General features: G+C 41.2%; 1 protein-coding gene across 2 annotated transcripts in view; it reads left to right on the top strand.

Moving 5' to 3' along the window:
- The window catches only part of zfyve16 (zinc finger, FYVE domain containing 16), a 45,658-nt gene that overhangs the window by 1,929 nt on the left and 21,606 nt on the right, over positions 1-22,123 (top strand). The window contains exons 2-6 of one of the 2 annotated variants that reach the window (XM_026173009.2): positions 4,946-5,055; positions 9,926-11,976; positions 16,731-16,827; positions 21,203-21,379; positions 21,469-21,608. In XM_026173009.2, the coding sequence (XP_026028794.2) occupies positions 4,986-5,055; positions 9,926-11,976; positions 16,731-16,827; positions 21,203-21,379; positions 21,469-21,608 (2,535 nt within the window). In that variant the 5' untranslated portion in view covers positions 4,946-4,985. Of the gene's footprint in view, positions 1-258; positions 5,056-9,925; positions 11,977-16,730; positions 16,828-21,202; positions 21,380-21,468; positions 21,609-22,123 lie in introns of those variants that run through there. The other variant, XM_080303477.1, reaches the window with a different exon arrangement.

Below are 22,123 nucleotides of genomic sequence, written 5' to 3'. Positions count from 1 at the left end.
TTCTCTTTTAAGTATTTGTTATTATTTCTTGTCCAATTACTTGGTTAATCAATGGCATAGTCAATTAGTGAAACAATCAATAGCTGCATCCCTATTTATTTCCTTTTCTTTGTTCATGGACCTTTACTTTGAGAACTATGTAGTGATAAGCTTTATGAGTTAAGTTGAGACATTGAAGTTGTGGGAACTGCATTCTAGTACCAGTCTGTACCTTAGCACTACTGTGAATCATTCATACACGTATCCTTCTTGTGGTGTTCCTGTTAAGTTACCCGAGGATTGTATATCACCTAGTTCTCCTTTCATTTATCGCTTCCGTCTGGTAAAACTACAGCTGAACTACTACTACTTCTACTACTACTCTTCAGCTATAGACTATTGCGCTACACAAACGAGACATAGTTGTCATTAAGTAGTGTAAAAACCCACAAATCACAATGAGTAATAGTTGAGTGACATCAGAACTCACATGGTTCATATCATGTGATGGCTGTGAAACTGGTTTGTGTGAGGGTGACAATTCATAGTTGATACGGGTTTGTATACACTCTCAGCTTTTTGAATTCATGTTGGACTAAATTCTAAGTAAGATGGAGGCTTGCTCTGAAAACAATGACTTGTGTACTAAGGCTTGGCGATTGGATGAATATATCAGCTATCGATGATAGGCTTTTTGCTGATTGTTTTTACAAGAGCGATTTATTTATTTGACCATGAATAAGTTTGCTAATAATATTGGTTGAAGCTAAGAGTCAACAGAAAAAATAATAACACTGTTTTAACAGCACCCTCTTCCAGCTTCCAGCAAATGCACCCTCCTCAGAGTGTGCACAAATGCAGCGATTCATTTACTCCAACTTATAACAGAAAGAAAGAAAGGCAGTAGCCTATGTTCAGAAAAGGAACCCCCACATTTTATTTAAATTAAAAACTCCACAATGCTGGGGAGGGAAACAAAGAGAAATTGGCTTCTTTTTTCCACCAGTGGTTACAGGCTGTTCCAGTGTGTATCTGTCTTACACACTTCACCAAACAAAAAATACAAAATTAAACAAAAAGTTAAAAATCTCCGATAAAATGGTAAGTCTTTTGCCAATTTGGCGCATCTCAAGAAAATAAATAAATACATTAATTAATTCATAATCTAAAAAGTAGCTATATTAATACTGAAACAAACAAGAAAAGAAAGTAAAATATTCCCTCCAAAAAAACCTTTCTAAATGGGCAAATAAGTTCATGGATGATTGCTCTGCCCATCAAAAAGTCTGTGCCTGCGTGAATATATTGCCTAACGTCGGTTGGAAAATTTTTACATATCTCCCAACCTTATTTTGTTCATAATACAAGATAATTTGGTACAAGATTCAATGATGTACTAATTGATATTAAGATTAATGTCTTTGTCACCAGTGCTGTCTTTACTTCCTCCAGCTGACACTCAGCTCTACACAGTAATGCCCCATAGGGCTGGGCCATATTATACCGTTCACGGTAATCCCGGTATAATGTTAGGCAACAATAGGAAAATGAAATATCGCGATAGAATATGAGTAAAACGCGCATGCGCAGTGCCTTTGTTTTCATACGCACATGGCCGATTGTTGAGTGAAACAGATGAACCAGAATTGGTTTGTAAAAATGGTGCAACTTCAGTGATGTGGAACTGGTTTGGTGTTTGTCCGTCAGATACACGACAAAGCACATTTTTTTGCAGAACATGCAAGCGGCCATCGTTATTGTCGTATTTGTCGGACTAAGATGCTCTTAAATCTGGGAGTAATCTGGGTCCTAAACTCCTTATTCTTCAGTTCAAACGAACACTGCAGCATCACTGAGCGTTAAAAACTATCTAAATTCTTTCATCTTTAATAAAACGATCAGCATTGCTGCTTTACCAGGTGTAACTATGAAGTTTAACTTCCAGGCATCCATTAAAACAAAATTTATTACATTTAACAGAGTTAGAAGTTAGCGGGAAGCTAGCGGAAGTTAGCTCGCTAGTTACCTAAGCATGATATTGCATGTTCTGACTGAGAGATTTCTGAAAAAAATCAAACGTACAGCTCTGCTATCACTTCCAACATAAATGAAGACAGGAAACTAAACAGCAGTGACGTTTGTAGGGTTACTGAAGTTGGGCTAGGTGGTATATAATGATGTGCTACGTGATCGCTAGCGACACAGCTATGTTAGCATAACATAAACAGGGAAGCTGGAGGACGAACACTAACACTTTTCCACTTATAAAAGTTAACGTTAAGGTTCCTCATGGTTAGAGACAAATGCAATCGCATGGCAGGGTGCTGTAAACAGACCAAACTTCAGTCAGGAGAACAACTGAGATAATCCATCCACAATACGAGGTTAGTCATTAATATACTGCAACAACATGGGAATAGAGCAGCTGCCAGAGAATTCAACATTAATGAATCAATGGTACAGAAGTGGAGGAAGCAAGAAGAATGAGTTTAATAAAGTTTGATTTATCTGACTGCTTTGTTTCGCTTGATGTGCGTTATAATCCCGTGCACCTTATGGTCCGAAAAATACGTATTGCACACTGCAGTTTAATTTTGCAAAGCACCTCTTTTTAACTTCAGTGGATATTATATATGGTTATGCTCAGGATATGTCAGCCCATTTCTACTGGAAATGCCTTTTGGTTAAACTTTCAGCAAGGAATTTGTATTTGCACTGTTACATTTTTATAAAGCTTTAATGTACATAAAAACCACCTTCTTATTTAAGTGAAAATAAATGGAAGGTTTTCTTTTTGCGCTAGTAATGTTGTGGAGTTGTATTTTGTCTCGCATCAATTATATCGTCAGTTATATCGTTATCGCAAATTTTCAAATATATATCGTGATAAATATTTTTGGCCATATCGCCCTGCTCTAATGCCCCATCTCCTCAGTAGTTTGCATTAGGGCTGGGCCATATCATACCGTTCACCGTTGAGCAATGATAAGAAAATGAAATATCACTAGGGCTGCTCAATTAATCGAATTTTAATCACGATTACGATCTGGGCTTTCAACGATCATTAAAAATGACTGAGCCGATTATTAGCCCCTCCCTCATTTATCCGCAACACCTTAAAGGCTGGTCCGTGAAAATATTGTCGGGCATAAACCGGTCCATGACGCAAAGAAGGTTGGAGACCGCTGATTAAGAGGACCCGAGGGAAGCTCGGAAAGCTAAGCAGAAGTTATTTGGAGAGGAGAGTGACTGCCGTTGGTTGAAAAGAGAGGTAAAAAAAACTTCAGTGGTGTTGCACACTATTTTATATTATTTTTTTTAAAGTCATTGTTAACCCTTTAAAGCCGGTCAGAGCAGCATGCTCCGTTTTGCGTAACTATTTTTAAATCCCTGTAGAACCTGAACCGTGTAAGCTAGCGCAATAATTTGTTTTGCATATGAAACCAGAGGAGTTGTACTTACATCTTATGCCATCAGCTTGTCCTCGGTCACGGTTTCCTTCCACATAAAGCTTTGCAAAAATTGCATAAAAAGCACTTGCAGGAACAAAAACATAATATTCCAGAAACACGCTTTGCCGATCCGATCAGCTGTTCGTAACACTTCCCACAGTGAAACAGACGTCAGCGCGAACTATCGCATGTCCACCATTTCCTGGCCGAAACCGGAAGTGATGTCATTTTCGCTGAAAATGTAGTTTCTTTACTTGTAGGCCTTAAAAGCCTATACTGGTCATGTTTGACTTTTCTGAATAGTTTCTGGGATGCTTAGAACTCAAATTGCACTGCTGGAAATAGTTTATTTTGATGCACCTGCTGTTTTCTTTGCAAATTTGCATCATAGGATTGTTTTTTCGTTTTTCCTGTTGCTGTATCTCCAAAATAAAACTATGAAGACACTCAAACTAAATTTCCTGTTGTTGTAAACTATTTTTTGCAACTTTTTTGTATTTAAAGTTTTGAGGGATAAACCTCTTAAATTTCTCCAAGTAGAAATATATGTAAAAAAAACAAAAACGATTTTCAATTTTTTTGTAGTTTATTGCACTTGTTTGCAATTAATGCAGTTACTATGGACTTAATGCATACATATTATTAAAATATGGGCTATAACAGTTGATGTATAGCAACTTGAAATGCTCTCACAAATGGCACTACAACATGTAAAAAAAAATAATATAAGCTCTGGCGGACTTGGTTCTATGGTAGGACTTAAAGGGTTAAATAAATAAATATCGTCAAATAATAGTGATCTCAATTTCAGTGAAAATAATCGTGATTATCATTTTTGCCATAATCGAGCAGCCCTACACAAAACTCTACGTCCAGATGAACAGAATCAACTTTTGGAGATTAATTGTTATGGTTTTCCATTGACTGTTTTGTGTTAATCTCTGGGTTGTAAAGCATTGTTCTTTTTCTGTTAGCCACTTTGATTCTTTTTCCTTATTTATACTTGCTTTTCTTTTTTTTATTTGTTACCAGAGGGGATCTCCTAAAGAGGAATATCTAAATTTTCACTGCAACATAATTATGGAATTTTAGTGTTATATGAAACTGTGCTTATTTAACACTAATGGAACACAGTTATTGCTGTGTCTTAAGCTGATAAAGATTATAATGTCAGAGATTTCTGCTTCTTCACCTCCAAACAACAGCATTATCAGCTCATTTTAGCCACTTCACACTATCGTCATGTCACTTTGTGCAGAGTACTGACAATCTGCCACTAAATGGGATGATCCCTGCTAAAGATGTTCATTTGCAGCTTAGCGTCATGTGCATTTGCACTTTTGTTGTCTTTACCAAGGTCCTTGACTGGTGTAGTAAATGTTTACTAAGCTGTGGTTGGCATGTTAAGTGGATTTTTACTCCACCACCCAAACACCAAAGAACCTGAAAAACAATCCAACATTTGAAGTAATCCTTTCTTCACCCAACAGACCTGTTTTTGTTTTTCTTTTCAGAAACTGTAGGGCATAAAAAGCCTCTTTCCTTTAGTGCAGCATGGACAGCTTCTTCAAGGCAGCTGTATGTGATCTGGACAAGCTGCTAGATGACTTTGAACTCAATAGTGGTAAGACCAGTCACACATCACATGGACAGTAACATCTGATAAGGGATAGACATGATTCATTGTTAATGGATTTATTCATTTTATAGTTTTTCTCAGTAAAGATATAACAACTGATAACACAAGTAACAAAGAATGTGTATGGAATTATTATATTATACTATTATAAGTCACGTGCGAGAAAAAACATAATCTGAGCAAATAATTTCATTTCACAGGTGCAATTAAATTCCCTGTGTTTAAATTCAATAACTCGCATACGTAGAACTTAGCAGCCATGCACAGAAAGAAGCCATCGCGAACACAAGAGTGTCTGCTTTGAGGCTGCTGCAGTTTCACACTCTCGTGGGTAGTCCTCGGCAGGATTGGACTGACTTTTGACTGTTTGGAGGCGGAGCCCAAAGGAAGTGCGTGTCCTATTGGTAATTTTGATGCTCAGTTCCGGTTTCGGCATTAAACTGAGTTACACTGTAGCAGCAACAGAAGCATTGTTTAAAACTGTACTTCTTTGCAATATGGAAAATAAACTTTGCCAAATTAATTATCAACAGTTGTTGATTACTGGGTAGCAATAAAAATACTGACAACTAGGGCTGGGCGATATGACCCAAAATTCATATCTCGATATTTTTTAGCTGGATGGCGATATAAGATATATATCTCGATATATTTTTTTTAAAGCCATAAAGTAAGAACAAAAAGAGAGTTCTTAGTCAAAGCTGTGTCCCAGATGAAAATAAATTATGAGCATTTATTAAATAATTAAATAATAATGCTCCATAAATAAAAGAAAACAATGTTGTTTTTGTGCATAACAAAAAGCTCACAATTGTGCAGTCAAAATGTAAACTAAAAGACGCCGAGCACAATAACAAAGACAGATTTCACAGCTGCTCTGTTCCCAACTTGACTGACAGCCTGGAGTTTGTAATCCGCTTCGCAACCACGTCTCTTAACAGGTGCCATTTATGGTCCTTATACACAGTAGGGTAATACTACGTTGAAGCACAGTACGTATCACTCCGCGAGGCTCAGCCGTAATGCTCCGACAATCCATCAAGCGGTGCTGCTCCGTAGCTTACCAAAGTCGTACTAAAACATTTTTTGACAGATTGCTGAGATTGTTCCACATGAAATCTGTTCGCGGCCATCAAGCACAACCAGAATTCATACATAAGGCGCGCTGTCAACTTTTGAGAAAATGCAAGGATTTGGACCTCTGGGCTGCATGGCGTTAGCGTGGTTAGCTCGTTAGCCTGGTTAGCTAGCTAACACGTTGATGCCGTCCAGCCCCACGCACGGGGCGATGCGCAGTAACTCGTTAACGGAGATTTGCCGTGTCCATCTTGTCGCTTCCTGCAGGTGAAGCGATGGGGGAGGAGGGGGAGTTGTGTTCAGTGAAGGAGAGGCGAGGCCGAGTAACGTTGCGTAAAGACGAAAGTGGACGAAAGAGAGGCAAATTTGCGGTTCCACAAGTATAATTATAACGTAACATAGACTATATCGATATAAAGGATATTGTCACATCTTGTATAAAAATATATCGATATTTTTTAAAAACTCGATATATCGCCCAGCTCTACTGACAACTGTCACTGAATTACTTTGATGCTAAAGAAAATCCTTTAAACCAGAGGATTAAGGAACTTTTGAAGCTATGGCAGTGCTGTTGTCCCAATGTGTTGTACAGTACTCCATAGCTTTTATGATTTAAAAAAACAACAGCAAAAAAACCCTAACTCGTAACAAGAACCAGGAAAGGGAGTGAGAAATTAGAACTTTCGCTAAAATACGTACATTTAAAAAAGTTGCTCAATCTGCAGCCAACACATGTAACTGTACATACCATAAGTTGGAGTGTTTCATAATGTGCCCTAGATTTCTGCGGTTTTAGCATTTTTTTTCTCCCCAGTGTTAAAGTGAAGCCAGTGATTTAAAAAGTCAACAAATCCTCAATACAGATGTGTATCAAAGATCAAGTCTTTCATACTGATTTTTGATTTATTTAACAACTGATAACACAAGGAACTGATGTTTTTGTTTATCATACAGCAGATTAATGGGACAGCAGTGCAGAGACTTGCATTAGAATCTTCTGCTTTTAAACATTTCTTCAGCATTAAAGTAATTCAGTGACAGTTGTCAGTATTTTCACTGCTAAGAGCAACCAACTAACTTTTGTTTTTGTGAGCACTGCTCAGAAGTGGCAAAACAGTAAATCAGACAATCTTTACATCTTGGGAAACAAGATATTTAAAAGAGATGATGTTAAAAAAACACCACATTTTGTGTAACTTCTTGGTCTGTGTTACAAAACTAGCAACCTTTGTCACACCAAGTTAACATGCATACGTTATACACACACACATCTATATTTACTCACAGACACGCGCATAGATGTACATGCATACGTACACATTTATCAGTGTACCTACAGACAAATATTTTCTCTTATCAGCAACATGTTGATATTTTCATTCTATACAATAGTGCCCAGTGACTTCTTTTTTTGGCCAGGCAGTGCATATAGCAGAATATATATAGCAGAATCTCTGTCAGGTCTGGAAGCCAGGAAGGAAGACTCTCACTCAGGCAAAGCCGTGTCCCATCTGGAGACACCGGATTTTATACTCAAACCTGTGATTCAATGATACTTTGTCAAACATCCAAGGTTTAGCCAAAAATGGTGTTTCTTCTAGAACTAACAACAACTGCAGTGTGTTTGTACTCTTAGCACATTTAAATAAGTTTTACACATTTGTCTTTATGAAGACAAATGGCTGTCTTCATTTGTCATGTTACTGGCATGCAGTACCGTATTTTCACGACCATAAGACGCACTGTACTAAAAGGCGCAGTCTCAGTTATGTGTGCCATTACTGTATTTAACACACACATAAGGCGCACTGGATTATAGGGCGCATACAAGTACCGTATGCGTATTTAAAAATAAAGCGGGAGCAAACCTGAGTTCGGTACCTTACTCACATTTCTATTACCGGTAATCGTCATCATCAACAACACACAAGCATACAAGTGTGCGTATTTAAAAATAAAGCAGGAGCAAAACGAAGTTTGGTACTCACATTTTTATCATCAATCAAACCCATCGAAGTCCTCATCCTCTGTGTCTGAATTGAACAGCTGCGCTCAATCTCCATCAAACATGCCAAGTTCACTTTCTTCACTGTCAGAGTCACTTTCCGTGCCGTGCGGCTCCTGGGAAATGATGCCGGCTTTTGCGAAAGCTCGAACAACAGTGCCAGCAGACATGTTAGCCCAAGCATCTACAATCCATTGGCAAATTGTGGCGTAACTCGCCCGGCGCTGCCTTCCACTCTTGGTGAAACTGTGGTCTCCATCGGTCATCCATCGCTCCCAGGCCGCTCGCAGCCTTACTTTGAACGGGCAGTTCACACCGATGTCCAGCGGTTGGAGTTCCTTTGTCAGGCCTCCCGGAATGACAGCAAGCTCACAGTTCATTTGTTTCACTAGTTTTTTCACATTGGCTGTGAGATGGGCACGCATAGAGTCACAGATTAAGAGCGATGGTGATGCGTGGAAAAAACCACCTGGTCTCCTTACATACACCTCCCTCAGCCACTCTTTCATCATTTCCTCATCCATCCAGCCCTTTTCATTTGCCTTAATGATGATTCCTGCTGGAAACTTCTCTTTAGGCAAAGTCTTTCGCTTAAAAATCACCATAGGCGGCAGTTTCTGTCCATTAGCATGGCAGCCAAGCACAACAGCAAAAGAAGACTTTTCATACCCCGTTGTGCGTATCGCTACCGTGCTGGTCCCCTTCTTCTCCACAGTGTGACTCACCGGGATGTCAAAAGTGAGCAGGACCTCGTCCATGTTTGTGATGTGGCTGGGCTGGATGTTTTTGTCGCCGATGTGTTTGCTGCAGTAGGAGCGGAAGATGGCCAGCTTTTCCTTATAATCCGCTGGAAGTTGCTGCGCTACCGTAGTCCTGGTCCGGATGGAAAAATGGCACCGTTTCATAAAACGAAAGCACCAAGACGGACCTCCTTGGAAATGTTCAATGTTCATCTCTTCAGCTAGTGAAACTGCTTTTAGCCGAATGGTGACCGTCGAAACGCTTCTCCCGCTCGTTCTTTGCTCGATGATCCACCGCTCGAGTCTTTCCTCCAACTTGGGCCACCTCGCCTTATGTCCGCGGAAACTCAGCTGCGTTTTCTTGACCTGCCGGAGCTTGTTTTCTAGCTTCCTCCATTTGCGAACCATCGATTCGTTAATCTTAAATTCTCTCGCCGCTGCTCGATTTCCATGTTCCTCCGCATAGCTGATGGCCTTCAGTTTAAACTGTGCTTCATAAGCGTGTCTCTTTGCCATTTTCAGGGTTGTTAAAACAACGATGTTCCACATAATGCACATACCTGTCCTTTTAGACAGGTATGTGCGATTGTCCGGTATATACGATCAACGCCCACACTTCACCCTTTAGCGTTCTCATGGTGTTCTCTACTACGTCATCCTTACAACACACAGGGCGCACTGCGCTATAGGGCGCGCCGTACTTTTTGAAGAAAATCTAAGACTTTTAAGTGCGCCTTATGGTCGTGAAAATACGGTAGTCTGTTTACTGGAGGGTCACAGGATGCCTAAGTAACCAAATTACTTTATTAGAACTTAGCATTTTTTGCAGTTAGTAAATATAACCATGTATTTGTATTTTAGCACTCATGGTTCGGATAGCAGCACAACTTTGACCCCAGAACCATATTACCAGATTGGGGGGGAGAAAGCACCAAAAAAAATCTAGCAAAACAGAATTGACGGTGCCAGTGTATCAAAAGTACAGCTCAAGTGTAATTGAATTAACTGTTTTCCTTTTTTTGGATTGCAGAGGAACACGAAGGCAGGCCTGTTTCCCTGAAGCCCTCTGTGTACCCCTTCTCCTCACTTGGCCCTCAGTGTTCACCTATAGAGCTGTCCCCAAATCCACCAAGCCTCCCGGACCTTAATTCTCTTCATTATGGATTGACACCCGGCTGTCCTGATGGTTCTGCCAGTCATAACCATAACCGCAGCACTGATAGAGAGGTCAAAGGTCAGCCTCTCACTGGTGTGGACCTTCTGTTGTCTGTGGATCGCAGGTCAGCCAAAAGCTCTACCCCTCCCTGTCCAGACAGAGCTTTGAAACCTGTCTGCGACCTTGTGAATGACACAAGCTCAGCCATTCTGGTCAGGTCCAGTAGCCACGATGCCTTCAGTAAGCTGGACATTGTGGAAAAGCAAATGGAGGAAGAGGAAGCACTGCTTGTGGATTTTAACAGCCCCGAAGTAGGACAAGAGCAAGAGGGTGCATGCCATAGTCGAGACACTCAAAAAGAGCAAACCCTTGTAGGGAAGGGAGAGGTACTGTTGAGTCTAGATTTACATCAGCAGAGTGGTGGATACTCTGCCTCACTCAGTCTGCTTGATGTCATTCTCCCCGCAGCAGTGGAAAGGAGCTGTGATCCCGCAGATCATTCACTATCTTCAATAGATACTGACTTAGCTAATAAAGAGGAGGGGGACAGTGATGGGGGGGATATCTCTGACCAAGTAGTTGAGAACTCTGTGGAACAGAGTGATCTGGATCCTGTTGATGGTGTTAGGAAAACTAGAACAATCAAAGTTAGTAAAGAGAATGAGTCTCATGAAGCCTTGGATGAATGTGAAGCAGAGGGTCTTCCAGGTCAGGAATCCAAAGCCTCACACAGCAAGCCGGTAGCCCTGTCATGTTTACCCATAGCTGTGTCCATGTGCGGCGCTCTTGTGAACCCAAAGACCACAGAAGATGATTCAGGGGAAGCTGAGCTATGCATTGATGCAGATGTGTCTGAGAGCACAGAGGCAGAATCCCTGTCAGGCCTGGAAGCCAAGGAGGAAGAGTCCCACCCGGAGGCACCCGCTTCCCACCCGGAGGCACCCGCTTCCCACCCGGAGGCACCCGCTTCCCACCCGGAGGCACCCGCTTTACCTGCTTTTGTGGTCCAGGAGGTTGCAGAGGGCAGACAGTCTCCAGAGGGGCAACAACAGATTTTTCTTGAAGCTTCTACAGATCTTACCTCCACCAATTGTTCAGAAACCAGCCTAGTAGATCCTCCAGAGTTTGGTTTCCAGTACCTGCCTGAGAGCGACCAGGCTGAGCTGCTGGTTACAGATGAGGAGTTGGATGCTTTCCTGCAAGCACATGCTGAAGCAGAACAGGGTGTTTCTTATCCTGAATCTCTCCCAGAATCAAACAGGGCTCCAGAGGAAGGGCTTGTAAAACAGGACTTAGGTCTACCTTTTCCAGAAAGTGATCAAGCAATATGTGTATCTGCAGAGGGGAGCATTAACCCTGGTGCTCTATCAGTATCAGAGGACTCTTGCAGACCTTGGCAAGACTATTCTTCTGGGGTAAGCTCTCTGACCAGCAACACTTTCCAGTCCCAGCACAGCAGTAGCCCTGATCTACAACCCTCCTATGGAGGTGCAAGACCTAAACAGCTGCACTGCCAAACTGCAAGATCTCCAGCAACAGGAGAAGAGGAAGAGGGGGAGCTGGCTCAGATGTTAAGTGCTTCTACAACAGTGCCAAGTACTGCACAGGATGGAAAACGTTCACCAATAAACCCCAGTATTACAGATGAGCATTCCATCAACTTTAGGGATTCTAACCCTTCATATGCAACTCAGGAGGATCAGGATTACAGTGTGGTGTATGATGAACTGTCAGAACCCCCACCTTACCCTGGGGAGTTTACCATAGACAGTGCCAAGGCAGTGAGCTGCAAAAGGGAGGGAGTGGAGGAGCTAGGGAACAGACAGCCTGCTTGGGTGCCAGACTCTGAAGCTCCCAACTGTATGAAGTGCAATCAGAAGTTCACTTTTACCAAAAGGCGGCATCACTGTCGTGCCTGTGGGAAGGTATGTTAGTCACTGAATAGAATGTATTTTACACTTGAATATTAGATTGTGTCAGCATTATTGTCAGCTGTAAATACAGTGTGGCTGCAATTAATGGTTGTTATGACATGTTGTCAAATGGCTTTTTTCTCTGGCTTGCCGTTAAAAAAAATCCAGTGGCTTTCAGTGAGAAAGAGTCAGATTCATTAATTTAGAGCCACATAAATTTTGTGGGGTGTGGTTTTTTTTTTTTTTTTTTTTGTGGGGTTTTTTTGGCCAACACAAGTCATTCCTTTTTTCCCCGTTAAGGCCCTTGGCCTAATCTGATTTCAGGGTCAACTTTATCCTGTATTATGATACCAGAGTTTTGTTTTAATTATACCAATAACCACAGTCAGCCTTGAGGAGTCCATATTGGTTGATCCCTAATGTATAACCAACTGTTACTTTCCACAATAACAGTGGCTCCATAGTGTTAACGAATAGTTATGTCTATAACTTCAATTCCCTTTCAGTTGATTCACTCGGTACAACACATACAGTTGTGGTCAAAAGTTTACATACACTTGTAAAGAATATAATATAATGGCTCTACCGAGCATCCCGTTATTTCTAAAACTCTGATTTTTCTCTGATAGAGTGATTGGAACAAATACTTCTTTGTCACAAAAAACATTCATGAAGTTTGGTTCTTTAATGACTTTATTATGGGTTAACAGAAAAAGGTGATCACATTTTCTGGGTCAAAAATAATCATACGGCAACATGAATTAGCAATTTTGGTGACTTAGAAAGTTGTCAGTGAACTGAGCTTCATAGCATGGCCTCTTAACTGCTTGTGAGTGATTATGAGTGATGACAGCTGGTGACTTCTCTTAGGCCAGTTAAATAGGGCTCATTGGATACAAACGCTACAATAGGAAAGTCAAAGGAGCTCAGCATGGATCTGAAAAAGCGAATTATTGACTTGAACAAGTCAGGAAAGTCACTTGGGGCCATTTCAAAGCAGCTGCATGTCCCAAGAGCAACAGTGCAAACAATTGTTTGTAAGTATAAAGTACATGGCACTGTTTCGTCACTGCCAAGATCAGGAAGAAAACGCAAGCTATCACCTGCTGCTGAGAGAAAATTGGTCAGGAGGGTGAAGAGTCAACCAAGAATCACCAAAAAGCAGATCTGCCAAGAATTTGAAGCTGCTGGAACACAGGTGTCATTGTCCACAGTCAAACGTGCTTTGCATCTCCATGGACTGAGAGGCTGCCGTGCAAGAAGGAAGCCCTTGCTCCAAAAGCGGCACCTTAAGGCTCGACTGAAGTTTGCTGCTGATCACATGGACAAAGATAAGACTTTCTGGAGGAAAGTTCTGTGGTCAGATGAAACAAAAATCGAGCTTTTTGGCCACAATGCCCAGCAATATGTTTGGAGGAGAAAAGGTGAGGCCTTTAACCCCAAGAACACCATGCCTACAATCAAGCATGGTGGTGGGAGTATTATGCTGTGGGGCTGTTTTGCTGCCAATGGAACTGGTGCTTTACAGAGAGTAAATGGGATAATGAAGAAGGAGGATTATCTTCACATTCTTCAACATAACCTAAAATCATCAGCACACAGGTTGGGTCTTGGGCGCAGTTGGGTGTTCCAACAGGACAATGACCCCAAACACACATCAAAAGTGGTAAAGGAATGGCTAAGTCAGGCTAGAATAAAGGTTTTAGAATGGTCTTCCCAAAGTCCTGACTTAAACCCCATTGAAAACATGTGGACAATGCTGAAGAAACAAGTCCATGTCAGAAAGCCATCAAATTTAACTGAACTGCACCAATTCTGTCAAGAGGAGTGGTCAAAGATTCAACCAGAAGCTTGCCAGAAGCTTGTGGGTGGCTACCAAAAGCGCCTAATTGAAGTGAAAATGGCTAAGGGACATGTAACCAAATATTAGCACTGCTGTATGTATATTTCTGACCCAGCAGATGTGATCACTTTTTTCTGTTAACCCATAATAAAGTCATTAAAGAACCAAACTTCATGAATGTTTTTTGTGACAAAGAAGTATTTGTTCCAATCACCCTCAGAGAAAAATCAGTTTTAGAAATAACGGGACGCTCGGTAGAGCCATTATATTATATTCTTTACAAGTGTATGTAAACTTTTGACCACAACTGTAAGTATGGGACATATATATACGCCCCGCAGAGCAGCCACCGAACCGGAATCGGACCACCACCACCTTAGTGAGCGATAGATCCAGCAGAAAGGACAGTATGAGCCACCGAAGGGGCTATAACGTCCAACCGATAAAACCGTACAAAAGTTTTTAAAAACTTTTAAAAGTTTGGCATGAGCCCGCTGGCGGGCTCATGCCAAGCTGAAGCCCGCCAGCGCTCCTGCATGGTTTTGGCTCGTCATCGGCTAACCTGTCAACATGTTCCATGTGGTCAGCCCAGCTAATTGCCCGGACATCGACCGGATAATTCTCGTCTTCGGACTTGGACGAAGCCAGGGCTCCAGACTCGGAAAGGAGAGGTTCATGCCGTGCAACAGCAGAGCGTCCCAGCACTATTTCCACAAACGCCACCGCGTGTTTCCAGGATCGAGCGCCGGAGCTAGCGACAAAACGCACAGGCTTCAGGCTCCGTCAATGCTCTCCTAGCGTGGATGATCCCCAGGCAGACAGGGCAGGCATTGTGCTGGTCGCTGTTGTGCAAAGAGAAACCGCATCCCTGAAGACGGGGGCGAACAGAAGATTTCTGCTTTGCTCGCATCAGTTTGGAGTCCATTCCAAAACGCAAACCCAAACGCTGCACTCCGCGGGCAGCCTACGGACCAACTGCGTGGTGGAGGTTGACACCAACAGGGGCAGTTAAGCTAAGTTCAAGTCCGCAGACAGTGGAGCTAACTAGTAGCAGCTAGCTAGCCCAACTCAGCAGAGGTGTTCTCAGCGAGGTGAAGAGCATAAGAACTGAAGCATGACTGTGATGACAGCGGCTATATGTGCAGGCGGGTCCGTGCGCGTGTCATCACATGTCATCCGCCTTAAAGGCGTGAATAAAGGTTTCTTCAGCCAAGACACGCAAGGGCGTGATATCCCATACTTAGGTGTTGTACCGAGTGAATCAATTGAAAGGGAACACCAGTGCCTAGCATGCGAAGGTATCACTTTCAAAACTGGGAGGTGATGCAAATTCCTGGATGGGTTGCGTCAGGAAGGGCATTTGGCCTAAAATTTATACAAGTTCAGACATGCAGATCTATTCACTGTGGCAACCCCTTGCAAATAGCAGCTGAAAGAAGTCAACTTCTGCAGTAATAGCAAAGCAAAGTGTAATTAGTCAGCCACTAGCCGCACAGCATTTACCTGACTTCGGTAGCTTTGTTAAATGCAAGTGTTCAGGTAGACAAAGAGTGCTACATAATAAAGCAATACAGCTGTTGTTTCACATAATTATTATTCCTTTATTTATCCAGGTAAATATCTCATTGAGATTAAAAATGTCATTTGTAAGAGAAACTTAAACAGTTTAATGCCGTTAAGCTGGGCATACACTGTGCGTTTTTTTTTCAGTCACGTTATTCAGCTCCTGCTCAAACTGTACAATTAAATCGCAGGGGTTAGAGGTTCGTCGGTCATGATGCAGGGTCTCACACTATATGGCCCGATGCACTGATGTGACCTGAGTGCTCACACTGTGCGTCCATAACATGAAGCTTATAACACTAAATCTGTCTCTTGCTCTCCCTCTCTGTCTTTACTCACACAGACACACACACCACCACCATCAACTTTGCTAAATTGCTTATGAAAAACATTGACCAGGCAGCTGCAGTTGAGCAGCAATGTCCATACAACTCTTTTCATAGTTGGTGCAGTCATGATAAAGTTCTACAAGTTATGCCTCTATCGCTTGTGTCCAGATCACACGCTGCACTTCTGTTTGCGCATGCGCAGTGTGAGAGGCTGCGTTGACAACCTCACAAGGGCCAACAGGATTTCAAATAGGTTTGATTTCCTTGCGAGCATACGATTGATGATCGGGAGCTATTCGTGAGGTGTTAATCGCTTCTCGTTACCCCATGTATACTCCACGATGCACGACACACAATTAAGGTGAAACTTGGGCCGATCCCCAAAACGGTCGCACAACTGAAAAATATGCTCAAAATGGGCCAAAGATCACACAGAGTATGCCCAGCTTTACAATTAAACAGTTAATTGACTCAGAAATGCAGAGTTCACTGTTGAATAATCAGATTTTTCCTGATTACTTTATACAAAAAAAATCTGAAAACTGTGAAAAGCATCCATCATAAAAATCTAGATCCCAAAAGTGATTCTGATAAATAAATCACCATAGAAGTGATTACCTAATGAGCTTCTTATAAATGCCTGTTTTGCATTGCCTGTTTTTTCTTCTTGTGTAATTCAAGGTATTTCTGGAAGTTTTTAGCATGTAAGGGTAAAATTTCTGATGAAGTGAGGACCAAATATAGCACAGTGAATTGATGTAAGCAGAGAGCATGAGTCAGCAGTTCTCTTTTCAGCTTTTCTATAGGTCTGTGCTGAGTCAAGTCCCTCAAAGGCCTCTTATTAAATCAGACATGATTAGGTTCTACTATTGTTTATAGCACAATCTTATGCTGTTTGAAGGACCAGATAGACAAACACGTTTCAACATCCTGTTAATTGTTGTCTTCTTCCAGACGTGAATTTACTGTCCATGCAGATTGCTGTGTAGCGTATCTATGCCGTCAATGTCATCCTCTCTCCTCTGTGGCAGGTTTACTGTGCTGTGTGCTGCAACAGGAAGTGTAAACTGAAGTACCTGGAGAAAGAGGCTCGTGTATGTGTCCTCTGCTTTGACACCATTCACAGAGGTAAGGTTCTTGTTTGGTTTATTTGTATGCCTTTATTAAGATCCCCATGTGTTGTACCATTATAAAATACATGAGTCAAACAGGTGGTGGGCGGCGTGTAAGGGGTCACCTGTGATGGCCCTGGTGAGAAATTGAGACAGAAAGAGTTGGCAATAGCCTCCAGGGGTGGCAGAGGGCAGTAAATGATTTAACTGCTCATCCAAACATGAGTGAGTAATGAAATTAAACTGTATTATGAAAATAAAGTAAATAAAATACAATAAATAAAGACAATAAAAATATTATTTGTCCTTTTGTGAGGACCAGTTTCAGCTCATGAGAAAGTTAGAGCATTTGAGCTGGCCTTTATATTTTCCTCACATTTCTTTAAATGCCTGTTTTGGAGTCAAAGCTTTTAGAGTTAAAGTTGAAATCAAGTTTGGACGTACTTAAATCTAACATTGTTTGCATTGTAACAATGGGTTGTGTTTCTTACATTAGTAGAAGGGAAAATGAGTTCTGATGGTTTTGTAGATTTGGTGTGTGTGTTTTTGTGCATGTATGTCTGTGTGTTCAACTATGCTAATGAATGAGTGAGTTTGTCTGTAAACGTTTAAAGGAAGATGTGGTGGCTGCATTGAAGAAAAACAAAGTTTTCCTCTGACAAGAAAGCCTAATTTCTGCTGTTCAGTACTGGAGGAATTTAAACTTTTACAAATTATTGCTTAGCTGTGTCTTTAATAAAACCTCTGTAACTTTGCTCTGCTTTACTTAAGCAGCATCATGTAATGTTCTTATGTTGATTCATGATTATCGATCTACTGCAGTATATTTTTAAGGTGGTTATCTGCTATAAAAATATAGGCCAGGAAAATCTCCTTCATGCTTTGTTTTGTCCTCAGTTACACAAAGGCATCTGTCGTGATCCTTACACCTCTGATGAAGTCTCACAAGTGTCAGCTTTGTTTTTATACATAGATATAAAAATATGGATATATACTGATAAATGATCAGAATTATATTTCTGACTGAGTCAAAATTGAATCGAATCGACCTTGCAAGGGACCTTGTGAATTGGAATTGAATCGATTATAGAAATCAAAATCAATACCCAGCCCCATTTCTATCCTAATGAAAACACATACAAGCTTTCCTTTAGTATTTAGGTAGGAACACAAAGCTGACAGCACAAAGCAAAGATAAGAATCCTAAATTTTGGGCGATGTAAATCAATTTACACATTAACATATTTCTGAAGTTTCTTCGTTACAGTGATTCTACTGTATAAACATGAACAGGTAGAAACAAAGGCTGCAGCCTGACTGCTCATCCATTTGCTACCTGAAGTTTAGGGTCTGGCTGCTAGGCTGGCGTGTGCATTCAACATCATTCTGGGTTCTTGGCTAGCTTAGTGTTATCATGCTGTATAGGCAGGTGCTTGCAATGAGCTGAATAATATGATGAAAGCCTTGAAATAAATATGGTCTAGTACACCTTATGCCCCTCTTTAGATTTACTCCTGCTTGCTCCAAGTATCAGTGCAATAGAGAGTGGTATAGCTGCCACAGTCAGCCTTCAACAGGCTACCTAATTTAAACATCAGACTAAGTTAACAGTTCATTTTTCGCTGTGTAAAACAAACAACGGTGGATTGGAACAGTTACAAAGTTAGCTTTTCCTCATGCCGGAGCTTGGTGATCAGGTAGTTTCGTTTACTTTTTCCAGTAAAAGTTTAATGCTGATTACAGGATTAAGTGATGCTGTTTTGGAGACTGGGAAAAACATTTTCTTTAACTCTCCCTGAGGTCACCATCTTGGTAACAATAAAAGACGTGGAAATAGGCACCTTTTTTTTAGCTGGACTGCAGCAGTGATATGGAGAGAGATGGGAGTTGATTGCAGAGGAAAGTGATAACAGGACACTATTACTTGTCCTTGAGCTTGTGAGTCTATGTAGTACAGGACCACCGAGTGCAGTGGACATGTGATGCTCACATGCTGTCTAAATTAAGGAGGAGATGGTCCACTTTAGTGGCTTTTGGATGCTCGGGCAGTGTGTTGCAATCCTTCTCTTCTCTCCCTCACACAGCTCCTCCTCTCCTCCCCTCTCTTGCTTTCCTCTCCCTCACTGACATCAGTATACGAGGCTTACTGCATACACCTCAGCCTACAGCTAATAGCCTGTTATTATTTACGAGAGGAGCCACTTCAGAAAAGCTGTGAGGACTGGTCTGATGTCAGTTGGCGAGAGAGATTTGTCATAACGTGGATTAATTGTGTTTTAGTTGAGGAGGAGATGATGAGGTAAGATGCTTCTTACTTGTAATGAATAAAATGTTGGAAACTTTGTACTGCTGCTGTGCTGGATTGTTTGAGTTTAGAATGTGTGCATATATTGCAAATCAGTGTTTTGTCTCCATTTTAAGTAATATATTTGGTTATGTTACCGTTGCACTGAAAATGGGGTCAGTAAATAGCCTTAAGCCTTGGTTGACTTTTTTTCTGCCATGTCATCCTTTCGTTGCACAGCAAGGCGAATAACTGTTCTTGCATTGATACTAATTGAATTATTGATACTAATTGAATTACTTAAAAGAAATTATAGAAACAAGGATCTAAATAACAATAATATCTTTGTAATGTTTCAATCTGCTGTGGTTGCATTCCTGTGTTTTTGAAAGCGACATTGTTGTTGCTGTCATTACATACTGGATAAGTAAAGCTATGTGATACATAATCAATATAATACGACATAATTGCTTGATCAGCAGCGCTGAGAAAAGCTGCTCTGAAAGCCTCTCCACTATAGCCAGTTTTCCTGAAAGTAATAACTCATCTTATAGCAATGTTGGGGACTAAACCAATATCCAACTGGCACAGCTTTAGAAAAGCTGTTATGCTGATGTACGCTACAGTCCTACACCCCAACACTGAACTTTATGAATACAGAAACTTGAGAACAAGGCAAGAAGGAGTTTCAAATTTATACGTGTGTGTATATATAAGTGTACGTCCTAAAACTTGACCTCATGATCAAGGATAGCGGTTACATTTTGTGAACATCTTGTGAATGTGATAGTTTGAGAACGTAGGATTTTGGAACTGATACCATCGGTGTATCGGCTTAAGGGTACCACTGGCTGCCACCAATTTTATTCTTTTAGTCTGTGAGCTAGAGGAAACATGTAGCGGCACTCTTCTGTATCATTCACCTGCTGCATTAAGAGGGACTCCAACTCCACCATCTTGGACTGCAGCTGGTAATGATAGCTAGAGAGCCACACTTAAGGGAATGTGGAGCAGGTGGAAAGTGGTTCACGTTCCATAACAACACAATCACCGAGGCAGCAATACAGATGGAGGGCTACCAGCTGCAGGCCAGGACAATGGAGTCGATGTCCATCTGTAAGAGAACTAATTTGAGAGGCGTTTTGTTATTTGTCAGGATTTTCTTAATTAAAATTCCTGCAGTGGAAGTCTGTGTGAATATTATATACTTGACAAATTCAATATTTAAACTGCATTTAGACGCATTTAGATATATATCTGTGTTAGTCCATTATTGGTCAGATACTACTAATATACTGTCCAGCTTTTTTTCAACAGGCTTCTCTGAAGAAACTTACTGATAGAGATGCTTTTTCCTTCTCCAGTGTCCTCACTTATTTTCCAAATCTGTAACAGAACCGCAGAAAGTGGAAGTCCTTTTTAATTAAACCAATGAAATATAGCTATAATAATATGTTGCAGTGCTTTCCTTTGTTCTCCACCATTTGCACTTTCTAAACACAACTTATTAATTACAGGAAAATTATTCACAATCTTGTAGCCATTGCAGTAGACATGCCCCCCCTTTTATCTTCTGTATGCTTTTTTTAAATCTTGTTTTAATTTTTGTAACAACCATTAATTAATTGTAGATTAATTGTAGATTATTTTTTTTAAAGCAAAAAGAAATATCCTGGTTCTTCGTAGCAGGGGACAAATTTAGGCTGAGTGGGCCTTATAGGCCTCAGTCACACAGACCTGTAAACTGGGCCACTTGGGAAAAATGTATGGATTGCATTCAAAATAAAAGTTGTGCCTTACTACTAAAACCAGCATGTTTCTTCAAAAGGCACAGCCTTTAATTACTTCTCCAGAAATACAATAAACTTTAATAACGAAAAATCATTTGACCACTGAAGTTTAGTTTACTCTAAAGAGGACTTGAAAATCTAAATAAAACCTCAGATTAGATTGCCACCATTTCACAGACATTCAGACATTCATATTCAAGAAACTAGTCTCTACATCTAAATGAGTCGGGTAACTAGCTTTTTAGACTCGAGTTAACACCTTTAAAAAAAAAAAAAAAAAAAATGAACATGCTTCTAACAGCATCCTTCTGTTGTAGCCCAGGCTCTGGAACGGATGATGAGTCCTACAGGTCCTAGCCCAAACCCAAATGTCCCATCTGAATACTGCAGCACAATCCCCCCTTTACAGCAGGCCCGTGCTGCTGGTACTCTAAACTCCCCACCACCTACTGTCATGGTGCCTGTGTCTGTTCTTAAACACCCAAGCAATGACGGTAAGGTTATTCTTACACAGTCTGCTTTACCTTTCACTTGTTTTCCTTAACTGTACCCCTGAAGACACTTCCTTTTTCTGTGTTATTAGGTTGTCCTCGTGAGCAAAAGCGCGTGTGGTTTGCTGATGGTATCTTACCCAATGGAGAGGTGGCAGACACCGCCAAGCTGTCTGTGATGAGCCGCAGGAGCTCCCAAGAGTTCAGTGGTGCCACCCCAGATGAGACAACAGTAATGCAATCATCCTCATAGCTCATCTATCAGGATTCCACCTTTTTAGAACTTTATAACCAGGGGTGACCATACAGTAAGTGGTCCGCAGGTGCGCGTTCACTGTCAAAATAAAAGATGCGCACCAGACAAGAAGTTGCAACGCGCGTTTGCGTACATATAAAAGGCACTGTTTTTGTCCGCTAGAGTGGGATTTTCATTGCATATTCTGAACCACATCTCTGTGCGTCCATCATTTGTTTGAAGCCAGCTCACCACCTGCAACCACTTTTCCGAGAATACGTGCTTCTTTTGCGGTTTGGACTCCTTTGGACATTTCTTTGGAGATGGAGGAACACCAATGTAATTGCTTAAAGGAGCTTGCTTCTTCAACATCTTTAAGAGTTCTGAACAAATGTCTGTCCTCCTCCAGAAAATCCTATGTACCCAAACACACGTTGCAACTTCTTATCTGGTGCGCGTCTTTTATTTTGACTGTGAACCCGCACCTGCAGACCACTTACGTACACCCCGGT

The sequence above is a fragment of the Astatotilapia calliptera genome, chromosome 7 (genome assembly GCF_964374335.1).
Source record: "Astatotilapia calliptera chromosome 7, fAstCal68.1, whole genome shotgun sequence".
Classification (NCBI taxonomy): domain Eukaryota; kingdom Metazoa; phylum Chordata; class Actinopteri; order Cichliformes; family Cichlidae; genus Astatotilapia; species Astatotilapia calliptera.
Note: the sequence above shows the minus strand (reverse complement) of the source record. Positions and strands in the feature narration are given on the sequence as shown.